General features: G+C 38.0%; 1 protein-coding gene across 1 annotated transcript; it reads right to left on the bottom strand.

The window, feature by feature from the left end:
• Nucleotides 1-974: 974 nt before the first annotated feature.
• Nucleotides 975-14,083, bottom strand: LOC125891764 (uncharacterized). Its single transcript, XM_049581253.1, has 9 exons — nucleotides 13,914-14,083; nucleotides 11,270-11,378; nucleotides 10,791-10,965; nucleotides 7,941-8,086; nucleotides 3,836-4,012; nucleotides 2,256-2,372; nucleotides 2,024-2,110; nucleotides 1,760-1,907; nucleotides 975-1,517 (listed from the first exon to the last, which is right to left on the bottom strand). Exons 1-9 carry the CDS (start codon nucleotides 13,925-13,927, stop codon nucleotides 1,498-1,500), a joined length of 993 nt encoding a protein of 330 aa, XP_049437210.1. The 5' UTR covers nucleotides 13,928-14,083; the 3' UTR covers nucleotides 975-1,497.
• Between the last annotated feature and the right edge of the window lie 1,438 nt (nucleotides 14,084-15,521).

The following is a 15,521-nucleotide window of genomic DNA, read 5'->3' as shown; positions in this document are numbered from 1 at the left end:
CTGTGACTTTTTTATATTTTTTATTACATAGTATATTAAGACTTTTTAATGGCATACAAAGCTATGACATTAATTTCGGTATACTATTCTCTGACTCTTATGAAAATTTTCAGGACAGTATATTAGGACTTTTTTTTAAAATGGTACACTCTTCTATGACATTTTTATGATATACTACTCTATGCCTTTTCTTTGACATATTCAATGGCATACAATACATTAAATACTATGATTTTTATATTTTCACAGCATATTATTATATGACATTTTTTATAGCATACAATACTATGACTTTGAGTTTTTTATTGCATGCAATAAGACGGTTTTAATGACATTTTTTATGACACACTATTGACTTTTTGACACTAATTCCTTTTGTATGGCATACTATATTGTGGTTTTTCCTTGACATTTTTTAAGACATATTATACTGTGAGTTTTTAGTTACTTTTTTACAACATAATATACTATGAGTTACTTTTACGATACACTATACTTTGACTTTCTTTAATATAGCGACTGTTTTATCAACAGGAGGTCAGTGATTCAGGGGGTCCTTAGTGTAACTGTTTCATAGATTTCTTTTTCTTTTCAAAAACTGACTGAAAATACACATGAATCCAATATAAATTGCCTTTAGCAGCAACTCATCTTTGTGAAAATGAGTTTCCCTCTTACCTACCTGAAAAGCAAATACAGTTAAAGACAGAAGCTCATATGGCCCTCTGCCTGACAACCTCCCTCTGCCCAGAGTAATATGTAGGGGGTCCCTGTTATGTTTCTCTTTCGGCTAATGAGTCCTTGGCCTAAAAAAGCACCAAAACACCCCTGCTGTGTATGGAAGGGGTCTGAAAAACAGTCTTTAAAAAGGTGTTAAATTTAACTTCAGGATTCCTGCAAGAGGGAGGTCAAGTTAAATCCAAATAACTTCCTTTTCACTTTTCTTATTGAGCAACAAATCAAAAAAAATCAGCCTTGTTTTGATATTTTATTAAGAACACTGAATAAAAAACAAAACAAAAAAACACTTAGATCAGTGCAGTCAGGTGCCGCAGAAAGTTTAGTAAAAATATTCCAGTGTCGCTCAGAGTCTAGATAATGCAGATCACAATTTAAGTTAGATAAGTATGATTTCAAAAAAGCAAACTTAAGTCAGTCAACATTAAATTTGAGTTTCATAATACATATTACAGTAAAAACAAAAAAATTAAAAACCATTATGAATCCTATCTACGAAAGCATGTGATGTAGGTTCAGCTGTGATGCTTTACATCCTGTAGAAAGGCACCCTGATGAAGTGTTAGCTAAAACCAAATAAAATGTATACAGTAACAGCACATTAAGGTAGAAAGAAAAAGAAGATGTCAGCTGACTGATCATTTTGGTGGAGCAGATGCTGAATAAAAATATGAGCTCCCTGGTCAGCAACACACTGCTCAAACTGTTGTGTCCGCAGCATGCAGCTGTGTCCTTGGTCCACAACCACCAGATGTTTTATTACTTGCTGGGTGCAAACACTGCAAAGAAAAAAATAAGGTTACAACAACAGTTAGGCGTTATGCCACCCCTCAGGTTTCTCAGAATCAGGAACGTGATCAAGACAACATAAAGAGGGAAGTGGTCAGGATATTTAGACATTTGTGAAGATTAGTTAGTGTTTCCCTAATGCTGTGTTTTGTTTTGTCGTCTGCTGAGAGTCATGTTTGAAGGACTGAAATCAAGAGAAAAGAGAAGCTGTGACATCAGACAGTATACTCACTCCTTTCCCTCAGGCCTTGGCCGAAGCTATGCACCAGTCTGATGAGGCCCCAGAATAAAACCACTTTAATCACCAGTGAAATAAAAGCTCCGGTGACAGCGGCGGCCTCCAGGGTGTATGACGTGTCCTCGTACCATTTCACTGCCATCTGTAAGTAAGGCAAACCACTATTTTACTGCAGTCATCCATACCTGAATGTATAGGAATGATTTTCTTGAATGAATCTACTGAAATGTTTGAACTAGAGGAAAACTGGCAACTCACCGTGTAAATCAGATAAACAAAGTAGGCTAGTTGAGGAAGATTTTGCACCATGAAGACCCAAACTAAAACCTTGAGTTCCTTTAAAACCTGGAAAACAACAAGTAGTTACAACCACAGACTGCTTCTGAACTTAACATGTGTGCTCCTGACGGTTTAGTGCATCCTGTGTGATATTTTCTAATTAGTTTTATAGCAGTTTCACTAATGAAGACGATGGATGAAGATCACTCACTGCAACAGCCCCGACAGCAGCAGTCAGACAGGCCCACACCACCCCGACACCCAGGATGATGCTGTGGGTAGCAGACGAGGCAGATTTCCACGTCATGATCAGGATACACAGACACAACTGAAACACACCAACAGCATGTCTTTAGTGAAGTCAGTAGCTAATTTGAGGACATACTCGGATTTAAGTTTGTTCTAAAGTCACACACACAGGCATTTTGTTGGCTCGTGATGAGAAACGTGCTGGAGGAGAGGCACGCAGACCAGTTTCTCCAGCAACACCAGCTGATTTGGAATGAATGCAACCAAGACACGTTTCCAATGTGGGACACAGGACACGGGACCTGACTGCAAACCAACTTGAAAAACTTGTTGTTCTTATTGTTGTTTCTCTCTCCATGTTCATAAAAATTAAATCACACGTCACAAAAAAAATCATAGTGTATCACACATACAAACACAGCTGTATATCGTATGGACTCCTGTCTCACTTCCCGGTTAAGTACTTCAAGTACTAGTATACTTCCTATTTTTTGATAAATTCATTAAATAACATTGCTATCAGGTGTTATATGTATTAATATCAGTCTGTTTCTCTGTCTGTTTCTAGTTTTCTTTTAAGTTTGTGTGCTATTTTGTTTTTATTTGATGTCGACTCCGTCAGTTTTCTGTCAACTGTCATCGAGAAGTGAGCTATATTTATTAAATAAATATTCATAATGATTTGTAAAATGAGTTTATCTCAACAAAATTTGCTATGGCACACCTGATGTGTTTTTTTTTTTTTTTTTTAATTAAATAAAATTAGATTTTTATGAAAAAGAGAAATTACGTTATCAACAGAAATTACAAGTGGGCAACATTATAATGGCATCTCTTGTATAAAACGATTTTAAACTTTTTGATTATAATACAGCTAAATAACACAAAAATCATTAAATATTTACTTAATGATTTATAATATGATTCTAAGACTTTTTTGTGTGATGGGCGGCACGGTGGTGCGGTGGTTAGCACTGTTGCTTCACAGCAAGAGGGTTGCCGGTTCGATCCCGGGTGTGGCAGCCCTTCTGTGCGGAGTTTGCACGTTCTCTCCGGGCACTCCGGCTTCCTCCCACAGTCCAAAGACATGCAGATTGGGGACTAGGTTAATTGGTGACTCTAAATTGTCCGTAGGTGTGAATGTGAGCGTGAATGGTTGTTTGTCTCTATGTGTCAGCCCTGCGATAGTCTGAACCCTGCCTCTCGCCCAATGTCAGCTGGGATAGGCTCCAGCCCCCCTCAAGAGGATGAAGAGGTTAGAAGATGGATGGATGGATGGATGGATGGATGGATGGATGGATGGATGGATGGATGGATGGATGGATTTTTTGTGTGCCTGATAGAGTTGACAAAATTCAAGTTTTCAGCTGTAAAAAATACTATTGAAAAACAAATAAATCACTGGGAGGTCGGCCCAACCCAATGTTTAACAGTATATAATTGGAGTCAGTGGTGAACAGCACCTGAGTGTAAAGAATGTAAAAAAAAAACAAAAAAACATGCTAACTATCTGCATTTATGTATAAAGGAATGCACATGAACCTGAGCCTGAAGGTCAAGGGTCACCATAGAGAAGCATAGGTTGAGCAGGAAGTATTGCTCCTGGAGGCTCTCCAAGGCCCCGCCCACACGGAATGCCATCATATTGGGCCTCCGGATGAGCAGCGTGGTGCAGAAGACGTGGATCACGCCCAGACACATGATGCACATGAAACGAACCTGCAACACAAACAGATCACAGCGAGTGAATAAACTTTGATTAACGCGTAATTCTATATATACAACATGTGATGTGTGAGTGCTGCCAAAACAACGATACCTAACACTAATACTAATTTAGTTTTGTAGGTGTTTAGTCATAAATCAAAGTGTTGGATAAACTGGAATTTTGACCTGACGGTGGCACGACAGGAAAAGTCAAGGGATCACCAAAGTCAGTGGGATTAATCCTCTGGAGACCATGAATATCACCATTTCATGGAAATCGATCTGATAGTTGTTGAGACTTCAATCTGGACTCAAGTGATGGACTTAACATCCATAAGGGACAGATGAAACGATCATGGGGATGAATGTAACCAGTGTGGAACCAGCCCCATTTAAAGGCAGCAGGCTCAAAGAATCAGAGTGCTTTACCTACTTGGGGAGTATCACTGACAAACAGGGGGTAATCTTAAAGTCTCTAGTGTAAAATCAGTGCTGCTTAATGGTGTCAACATCTGGAGAACGACTGACACCGCAATCAATAAAGTGCAAAAATGTATCTGCAACTGCCGAACATTTTTTTTTAAATATCCACTGGCCAGACAAGAACAGCAATAATGATCTGTGGCTGAGGATACAGCAACTACCAGCAGCAGATGAAACTGGAGAGAAGATGGAGATGGATCGGGCACACACAATACGAATCCCAGTGCCGAACACCACCAGACAAGGTTTTATTATGACTGAGAAATCTGGAGGTCCTTTGCCGAGGGCCTAAACTTCAGTGGTAGTGTTTGGCATAAGTAAGTAAAGTGATGGACTGACAGACCAACTGTCATCCATGGAAATATGACACATGCGTAGTGTTTCCTGCGAGGAGATAAAAACTATGTAACTTTATTCAGGGCAGAGGTCAGTAAGGGTCTAAAGGTCACTGATCAGCAGCCAAGTACTTCTTTATTGGCGTGTTTATCTACGTGGTTGTCATGTGTCTCCCGTTATGGACATCAAACAGCTGGCTGGAATCCTGGATTTTGTCGTGTTATCTCTGACAATCCCTCATCAGCCTGTATTTTTTTTTGTCCACAAAACTAAACAGCAGTGTTTTCTCCTTTGGTACAAGCCAAAATTAGTTTCTCAGAATTTACCATCAGTCCACTTCAAACTTATCAACACAAATGATTAGTGTAGATTATTAATGGAGATAGATTTAACTCAGTATTATTTGTGACAGATGGACAGTCTGTGTGTAAATGTGTAATCTGTAAGTATAAAGCAATAAATTTCCATAAATTGAAAAAAAAAAAGATTTGTAAACACACTAAAGTATTTTGTAAATATAAAACTGATCTGAAAACACGCAAACAAATTCAAAAAAATAAAAAAAAAAGACTCAGTGAATGTAAAATGCAAATCTGCAAGTGTGGAACTGAGATTCACAAATATCTGTTTGAAAGTTAGGAATGTGCCGTCTGACAAAGTGACAGCAGATAACAGCAGGGCCGCTTCTTGATGGAACTGGTTAACCATGTTCCCGCCATCTCAGCCGAGGACTCTGACAACACACTCAATACCAACATCCGCGACCTGATGATGGTGACCTACCTGGCTGACCTCACCCAGGCACAGATTGCTCTTAATGAGAAGCTGCTCTGAGGGGATTTCATTGATATTTATCATTCATATTTAATTTTTGTACACTTTTGTACAAATGTTCTGAAGGTATTCACAAATGTTTTTCATTTAATTTCAAATTAATTAAATGTATTCAAAGATTTTTGTTTTATTTGTGGAATTTTTTTGTGTATTTGCAAATGTATTCTTTATTTGTTTTGTGAAAATCAAATCTTTTTTTGTATTTGTGGAAGATGTTTTGTATTTACAGATTACACAATAACACACAGATTGTCAATATGTTTACACAAATAATATCTCGCTCCATAATGATTCAGCCTCCGTAAACATTAACTCAGAGCTGTGATATCCAGCCAGAGATACAATGATGAACACAACTACATGCGACTGATACAAACAACAACAGCGACATCAAGTGGTGAAAGCGTGACTCCTTTCAGCAGGATGAGAGCTGTGAGGATCAGCTGTTGTTTCCCCGTCATTAATAAAGTGAGATTATGCAAGATGGCAGCTTTTGAGAGAATATCCTATAGCTTAATAAATGAGGCAGAATAGTATAATATTAATTGAGTTATGTTTCTGTGGTGCCACTCAGTGCAGAGGGGCAGTGAACACACCTGTCTGAGCACAGGGGGAGTGATTTGGATTTTGCTTGGTACCAGGCTCATAACATACATGGTGTGCGAATATTAATGTGTTTGTTGCTAAATGTTACGTTCAGTTGTAAACATAAAGAGGCATGTCGTCGGTAGTCTGTAATGAGTGCAGGAGAGACATTTAACAGTGGTAAAGTTAACTTACATGTCACGTTAATGCTGTTATTTTGATTTACCCCGGTTTATTGTTTTTATCATTATGGTTCATTTGCTTCTATTTTTTTCTATTAGTATAAGTCAATCCTTACCTATTCCATTATTTTTTTGTTGTTGCTGTTCAGGGAAATTTTTTGTTGTTGAAAATTTGAAATTCAACAAACTTAAGTCATTAAAAAAAAGTGAGATTATTAGCAGCAACCAGCAGCTGGTATGAATCCAGTCCTGTCATGGTTCTGCAATCTTTTTTTTTTTCAATGAGTAGATCAAAATGTTCATAAATTTATCTGAGTTATTAATCATCATCATCATCACCATCATTATCATCATCATGACAGTAATAAACTGTCACTAGCAGTAGCTAGAGGTGTGGCTACCCTGCCTTCTTGTGAGAGACACTACTTCCCCTTCTCTGCATGTTTTTCATGAAGTAAAACCCAATTAAATTCTTTTTTTTAATTTGCAGTAAATATTCTCCTGAAAAGACCTCACACTTCAACAACAAAAAGTATCCTGTCTCTGTCAAGAAAAAAAATAATGTAATTTAAGGATAAATGCATTAATAATGCAATTCACAAAGTATTTTCAAATATTTTTTATTAGGGAAAGCATGATACACATTTTTGTAATTTGCTAGAGTTATATATGGAATAGCACTCAGTTTTTTGTTGGTCAAACTACATCTGACTTTATTGTATCCCTCCACTTCTGAAACCAAATCTACACCCTTGCCTAGTCTAACAGCCCCAGTCTCAGATCAGTCTACAGCACCACATCATCCAAAGTGTGTGCCCTGATCAGAGGCTGGGCCTTTAAATATCAGTCAGTGGCTACTAGAAAGCAAATTTTACATTACAACATTGAAACAACACCTTGATTTATACTGGTGTCCCACTGTCCTCCCATCATATATATGTATATCAAGTTGTCCAAATCCATGGGACAGTTAAAGGTCAGATCTGACCTTGTCTTTGTGACAAAGTTACAGCAATTAACATGTTTTATACATGATGTTGGCAGTTGTTGAGTTTAAATGAAAAAAAAAAAAAAAGATTAGTACACATTTTATAATTGATTTAAACTTTAAAAAAGAAGCAGAGTTTAAAGAGAATATGATGGAATTTAATTTGTGTATACTGAATTCTAAAAATCTGAAGTTTTATATTTTCCCTGTCTCTAATGTAATTCTGTAACGTAATGTTATGTCATAATGGCTGTCTTGTTTCTGACATCTTGGGGCTGTGCTGAAAACACGTGTTCTCACTTTAACATGTTATCTCTTGGATTCTTGTTTGTTTTTTAGATCCTTAAAAAAAATCAATACATCAGTCGAATTGATAAGAAAACACAGAAGATTCAGAAACTTTTAAAGTGAGCTTCCACAGCTGTGTTTTTATTATCATTACTATAATAAATAAATAAATGGTTATTCATTTTAAAAACTCCTCATGCAGTGTTTTGCCTCAAAGAGTCCTGAGCAGTAGAGAGTGACCTACCAGCAGCTCCTGCTTGCCCTCTGACCCCTGCACGGAGAAGTTGACCACCGATCGAACCATCACCACCAACACGCTGAGCCCAAACACAACCAGCTCCTGTTTGTTCTCCTGCAACACGCCTCGGACGATGTAGTAGATGCAGAACACTGTAGAGGACAGACCGTACAATGCACACAAACAACACAGGCCATTTTATTACAGCACTCTTTTCTTTATGCAGCTACACAGATGATCTTTTCTATTAATTATTTCGTGTATAAAATGTCAGTAACAATAACAAACACTTATTACAAGCTACCAAAGGTCAAATATTTATCTAAAGGTTTCTTATAATTCAAATATATTAATTAATGTGATTTCTTGTCCAGTGTCTGCTGGAACCGGCTCCAGCCCTTCATGACTCTGCACGAGACAAGTGGGAGTAAAAAAATAGCTTTTTAACAAAGTTTGTCTGCATTGAATCAATTATTTTTTCACAAAATTTCTCCAGAGTTTAAGTTTATTGGTCTATGAAATCACTTACAAACAGCAACTAGCTATGGAAGGTGGTGGGGGTAGACTCTGAAACTGTGACGGAGGCTTTATTGTCATTTGACTTTTCGGTGTCTGTAGGAAACAAAATAGTAATTACTGAATATTAATGGGCAATATAGTCCTGAGTGATGAAAATAAGAAAGGAAGTCCTTTCTAATATGTTTGCGTGCACACTACTACTACTATCCTGTTTTTTAAAAAAAAATCATATTCAGGCTTGCTGTGATTTGTGTGCTGTCTAGTTCAGCAGTTAAGGAGGAACCCAGTTTGCTTTGTTGACTTCTTCATCTGATCACTACTGACGTGAAAATAAAGAGCAACGACACAGTTTTTCCTTACGTCACTGAGCTTATCATTAATGATCCTGAATTACTGGTATCACGAAGCATGTTATTAACTGTCTTTGTTAACTCTGGGTTTTACAGATCTGAGCATGTTCACTTGAAAAGAGGAAGTTGTCGATTACAAGCAAAATCATCAGAACTGAGAGCGGGGGACTCAAAAGCACTGTTCACCCCCAGATAAAAAATACTGATTTTTCCTCTTACATGTAGTGCAGAGTGTTGGAGATATCGGCTGTAGAGTTGTCTGCCTCCTCTTGAATATAACGGAAATAGAAAAATTCATTTAAAAAACTCAACAGCAATGTCTCTTTCTAGAAATAGTGTCCTGATTACTCACACTCGCCAACTGATCACCATGCATAAGGAGGCATACATCTACTGTTAGCTCACCTAGCACCACTGAGCTAGCTAACGTTACAGCTCAGCTGAGGAAGACGTCATTAATGTTTATATCTGTTACTGTAATGAGTGCAAGCCTCTCGTCCATGAGTAGATGTTCACTTCCTTCTGCATGGTGATACTTTTGGCACATGTAGTTTGGTAGGGAGAAAATAGTTCCTACATGAAACTGCTCACAACAAGGTCTGTGGATTATCTTTAGTACGCAGGTCATGATATCTTGAAAGAGACATTGCTGCTGAGGTTTTTTAAATGTACTTTTTTGGAGCTTTGAGCACCACAAGCTGAGTGCCATCTAGTTCCATTATATTGTAGAGAAGGCAGACATCTCTATGGCCGATATCTCCAACACCTGGAAACTCACACCAAAAAAATCTGAACTGATAAAACCACTACAGGTAAGAGGAAAAGATATGTATTTCTGATTTTGGGATGAACTGTGCCTTTAATATGACATGCGATAAAACACTGACACCTGCTTTTGTGCTTTATTTCTTACCACTATTATAAACTCAGCACTTTTGTCCATTTTGGAAGCAATGATTTAATTTTTCTGGTGATCTGAATGCTTGGCAGACAGTTTGACCTGATCCACTGAAGTTACCCTGCTCTGTGCAGCGTTACCGTGGTGATCTACCCCAATTACAAGCGTGACAGTCTCATGACAGAAAACCTGATTTAAACCCCCAAAGCAGCTGACTGACCAAATTATCTTGCTTTGGGAATAATCAAGACACAGCAAAATTGATCAAATTTGATCATCAATGGGATACATGATGTGCTCTCTCCTCTGCTGCAGGGGACAACTTTACCAATTCAACTGCACCCATAGATCTGTCAGACTCATCAGCACAGTATTAATAACGGAGCAAGATATGGAATCAAACTGCTAAATCTGTGTGTATGCAGAAGTTGAACAGTCTGTGTGAACAAAGAAACATTTTGTGCCAAAACTACTAACTAAACTAGTCAATTACTGTTTAAAGGATAACTGTCAAAAACTCACTTGTTCTAGCTTCTAAATGTATTTCCTTAGTCTCCTACTGTATGATAGTAAACTGAATATATTTTAGTTCTGGACCTTTAGTCATGAATACAGACATTTTAAGATGTTATGTACAGTGGGTCCTGGGAACTTGTATTTTCTGACTTTTTACAGACTAAATGATTGATCAAGAAAATATTTGGCAGACTAATCCATAAGGAAAAATACTGTGAGCTGTAACTCTAATTTCATTAACACAGTTGTGGCTATTGTAAAGGTTTAACTGTAGACTGATAGAAGTGATACAGCAGCAAATCTATCATTAAGAAAAGTAAAACACTGCAAAAGAAGGTCATTAAAAACAACTTGGGAAAGAATAAAGCTTCAACAGACAGTCTGTAGAAGATGAGACAGTAAATCCATCTGGGCAAAATGCAAAGTTAAAGTGCAGCAGTTTTCATCACATGATTACACTGGAAAACTTCTGCTTTTTGCAGACAGTGTAGCTGGCAGTTAAACGGGCATGGTGTTACATCGACATCCTGAGGACACTGACAGTGCCTCAGGATGTCGAGTGATTGTACTCACGTATTCCAACCAACTGGATGAGAGACACAGTGAAGTTGTCCTCATCAGACACACCAGTGTCCTTGTGCTGCTTGTAGATGCTGTACAGGGTGAGGCTGAGCAGTGCCAGCAGAGACGCTATGGTGAAGCAGAAGTAGAGCTTGAGGTGACATGACAGCTCCGACCAGGGCTTTATCTGCAAGAGTGTGGACATGGAGAGGACAAAGAATGTGAAACAACCTGTGATAAGGAAGACGCTTTCATTGGAACTTGTGTCTGCAAGTCCAGTTTCACACGTATGAAAATATAAACAGAGTAGGGCAGAGGGACCGCGATTTCTGGGACTTTTAATTTTAAAAGTTTTGAAATTGATTTAATGATGATGATTTGAGTGTAACGCCCATCTTCACACCCACAGAGTGTGTTTCAGTCTTCCTCTATTGCACCTCTACTTTCAGAACTACTCATGTTTTAGTGTCGTCTCTGCTGCGGCAGCTCACCGGTCCACATGGTGTCGGGATCAGTTGCTGGTGTCTTGGCCTCAGGTTTGGAGACAGAAGGTCTGGGCCCTCCTGTGGTTGCCCAGAAATCTGGTTGCCCAACAAGGGACTACGATTTAAAAAGAAAAATAAAGCATTATTCACAGGAGCAGTTCTAACTGTAACGTGATGTTTCTAGGACTGAGAGGAACAGTAGTTTAAATTATGCATTAAGGCACTAAATCATCTGATTGTCTGTATCCCTGATGACTAGACATGTACAGACTATTGGACCAAAGTATATAAAAAATATGACTTATTTAATGTCATGATGCATGTCAGCAAACATACATATCTTGTAGTAGGCATGTCCAAAGTCCAGCCCAGGGGCCAAAAGTGGACAAATTTTAAACAGCCCTCGGTTGCCCTTGTCTATCTAAAATTCACTATATGTGGCTCACCACATATTATTGGTAAATTAAACAAGATCACTTTTCTTTTTTAAACATGCATCAAGTAGAAACTCTGCAGGGGGAACTGACGCGTTTTCATAAACAGACGATAGAACGGTTCCCTAAAAGCGCCCATTTCCTGCTAGGCAGCAAATACAGCCACAGCAAAGAAGTGTAAAATCAACAGTGAAGGCCACTGCCCTCAGAAGTGGTGAACAGTTGAATACATTTTCAATGAAAGATGAAACAGTTGCTTTTCTCTTGCTTGTTTTGTAAGTTTTTTAAAGATCCCATTTGATACAAGGAGCAGCTGGTCCCAGGTATTTTCATATTATCTGAGCAGGTCCCCAATTCAAAAAAAATTGGACACCTCTGCCTTGTAGAGTAATATTTTATTCATTTATTCTTTTTTTTTTTCAAGGACGATGGTCATCGATCAACATGCTGTAAACAGATATAAAATACAAAATCAAAATGAATAAAGAAGGAAAGCAACAAACTGTGAGCAAAGGTAAGTACACAAGCAAGAAGAGCAAAACACAAGCAGAGGAAAAAGATAAATATATATGACTGTATGTAGTGTAGAAATACTCCAGACTGGGCAAGGGAATAAAGTAGAGTACAGTAGGCTTTTTCCATGCAGACGTTTTGAGTTATGGCAGGAAAAGTCCAGGTGCTAACAACAACGTGAAAAGGATGATTCATTTCATCGTTCAGAACTGTGCACTGACATGTCAAAACGTCCTCTGAAAAAAGGCCTATAAAAAATACTGAAAATATTTACAACATGAAACAACATGTTCAGTGATCGCACATCTGATGTTTTAAGAGATTTGAGAACAGAATTAAATAGACCTTATAACAAAGTAAGTTACAAAATAACTTTCAAGTGCCTCACAGGTCGATCAAAACAGAGCATGAGACAAATATCTAACAAACCAACACAACACACAAAACATTAATAAACATTATGTCTGCACAAGTGTCTATTAAGGGGCCTTTCTGAGCCCTGGGGGCCACAACATTGACGACTAAATCAGGAGAATGCTGAAACTGACCCTGCTGTAAAACTAGAACGGAGGGGGATATAGATCTACATAACAGTCAGCTTTTTCATTAATGATTTGTTTAAGCATGTGAGTACAGAGTTAGAACACACCCGTAACTGACTGCAAAGCAGGGTGTGTCAGAAAGTTGGGAAATCTGGATGACAGTCACTTGACAAGTTGTTCCAAGATAAGTTTAGTTTAGTTGCACATACATGTATAGACAATGCAGGAAGAGACATTACAAGTTAAAGCAATGTGCAGGAGAGGTGAGAAGCTAAAAAGGTTATGAAGATACCCTCCCCTTGTGAATAACAATGATAATACATAAAGAGAAAAAGAGAAAAGTGAAGACTGCGTAATTGAAAAAGAGTTCCAGACTAGGAAGTAACACAAAATTATTAGAGATGTACAAAAAAAAAAAAAACACTATAGACAATATTTTTGAATAATGATCAGTTTTGAATTCATTATGTACTACTATTGTTATTATTATTATTCATGTAAATGAAGTAAATTTAAAATAAGTGCGTCATAAGGCATCTCTAAGACCAACTGAAAATATTACAAAAATGAATTAAATGGTCAAACACATGAAAACTTTACAAGGTAGTATTAAAAGTAACTAAAATAAAAGCACCTAATAATGGTTATATATCTATTAAACAATGCACAGATATCAAAAGATTCTAAAATCAACATTCATATCTAATTAGAGTATGTGTAATGATGTATTCTCTCTTGTACATTAAAACTCACTTTTTTTGTATTTTGGTCTTCACATATTCAGGCTCTTAAGGATCTATTTTTCAATTTACAGTTTTCTTAATTCACTTATGCATATTTCTATATCAGTTTTACCAGCCTGTGTCAGGTTTCATTCCTCCACTGCCAACATGTGGTTATTTTAATGGCAGACAGTCAACAGATGAGCCATAGACTGCTTATTAACACTTTATATGCAGCCTGTGAGATGGCCGTTCAGATCCAATATAAAACATGATGTTTCATTAAACATCACTGATGGATGTCACGAGTTGTAAGTGCTAGCTAGCAGCGCAGCATCCAACTACCTCATATCTGACCAGAGTTTGACAAATTTCTAATGACGCAAACTGAATAGCATAAAGCACTGTAATAAATAAGTCTGTAAACTTCTCTATTGACCTTATCTCGTCCATTTCCTTGCGGAGCAGCCTGTCGGACCCGGAGCTTACATTCCTGCGACTTTGTGCTGGCTGTCCGCCTCCAGCTGTCAGAAGTTCAGTTTCACATCTGACAGTATAAACAGGAACAAGAGCCTGTTGTGGCAGGAGTTCTTCTTCTGCTGCTGCTTTACTGTACACTTCTTCGTCTTTTCAGCTTGGCTGCCCGGAAGCGCTGCTGCCCCCTGGAGGACGACAGAGAAAATTTCTTGAATTTAGCTAGTCGGTTAGTTGTTAGATAATTCCTCATAAAACTTATAATTTTGCCTTTGTATGTTTATTAAGTAAACAATGTACTCCTTAACACACTGCTGTTTAGTTTTGAAAGTCGCCAATTAAACTGACTAGACACTGGTGAAAATGATGGTTGTTAGACGAAAGCGTTTACTGCCATCCAGTGGTAACAGCGAGGAATTGCAGCACCACAACATCAGGAAAAGTAGTGTTAAAATATTGGCATTATTTACAATCACATTAGGGCACATGCTAATAGTACCTGTACTCAAACATCATTCACTTGGTTTGCAAACAATACAATTTAATTAATTCAAGTAGTCACTGCATTTTTGCTTATCAGTCAAATCTATGGATGCTGTATCACTGGCTCCACATAGTCTACAGTGCTGAAACATCTGGAATGTAAAAGTACCTAAGTTAGAATGCTGTTTATTGATCAGCACAATCATACCACCTAATCTGGTGTCTAAGCTGAAAGACGTGGTCTCTGCAATTCCATCTGCAGGTGGTTATTTGACATTTTGACAGGTAGACTCAAGGTCGTTGTCTCGGTCCCTTACTTAACAGTCGGTAGACATATGACTGTGTGGCCAAACATCATACCAACAGCATTGTGAAATGTGCATATGACACTACATTAATTGGGCTCATGACAAACAACAACGAACATGTATATAGGAATAAGGTGAGGGACCTGTCCATATGGTGTAACAACAACAGTCTATCCCTTAATGGTGAGAAAACAAATGAGCTCATCATTGACTTCAGAAAAATAAAACTATTAAGCCGCCTGTTTACATAAATAAGACCCCAGTTGAAATTGTAAATAGCCTTCAGTTTTAAGGCATCCAAATCAGACTTCCTCCCCTGGTCTCTGAACATCAGTTGTGTTACCAAAAAGGCCCAACAGAGACTTTACCTTCTGAGGCGTCTGAAGAAACATGGCATGTCCACAAAATCCCTCATCAACCTCTACCAGTCCACAATAGAAAGCTTCTTGACTGGATCCATGCTGGTACGGTTTGGCAACCTTACAGCACAGGATCATGAACACCTGATGAGGATAGTGAAAATAGCATCAAAAATCATAGGATCACCATCAGCTCAGATACAGGACATCTACACCATCCGCTGCAGGAAGAAAGACCTTTGTATTTTCAAGGACACTAGTCACCCATGCACACAGCCATTTCTCTTTTCTTCCCTCAGGGAACCATCTGCAGAGCATCAGAGCTCAGACCTCCCACCTCAGAGATAGTTTTTACCCCCAGGCAGTCAGACTTGTGTTTTATGCTGCTATTATCTTAATTATATGTTGCTATTGTTTCTCAGA

The sequence above is a fragment of the Epinephelus fuscoguttatus genome, linkage group LG7 (genome assembly GCF_011397635.1).
Source record: "Epinephelus fuscoguttatus linkage group LG7, E.fuscoguttatus.final_Chr_v1".
Classification (NCBI taxonomy): Eukaryota; Metazoa; Chordata; class Actinopteri; order Perciformes; family Serranidae; genus Epinephelus; species Epinephelus fuscoguttatus.
Note: the sequence above shows the minus strand (reverse complement) of the source record. Positions and strands in the feature narration are given on the sequence as shown.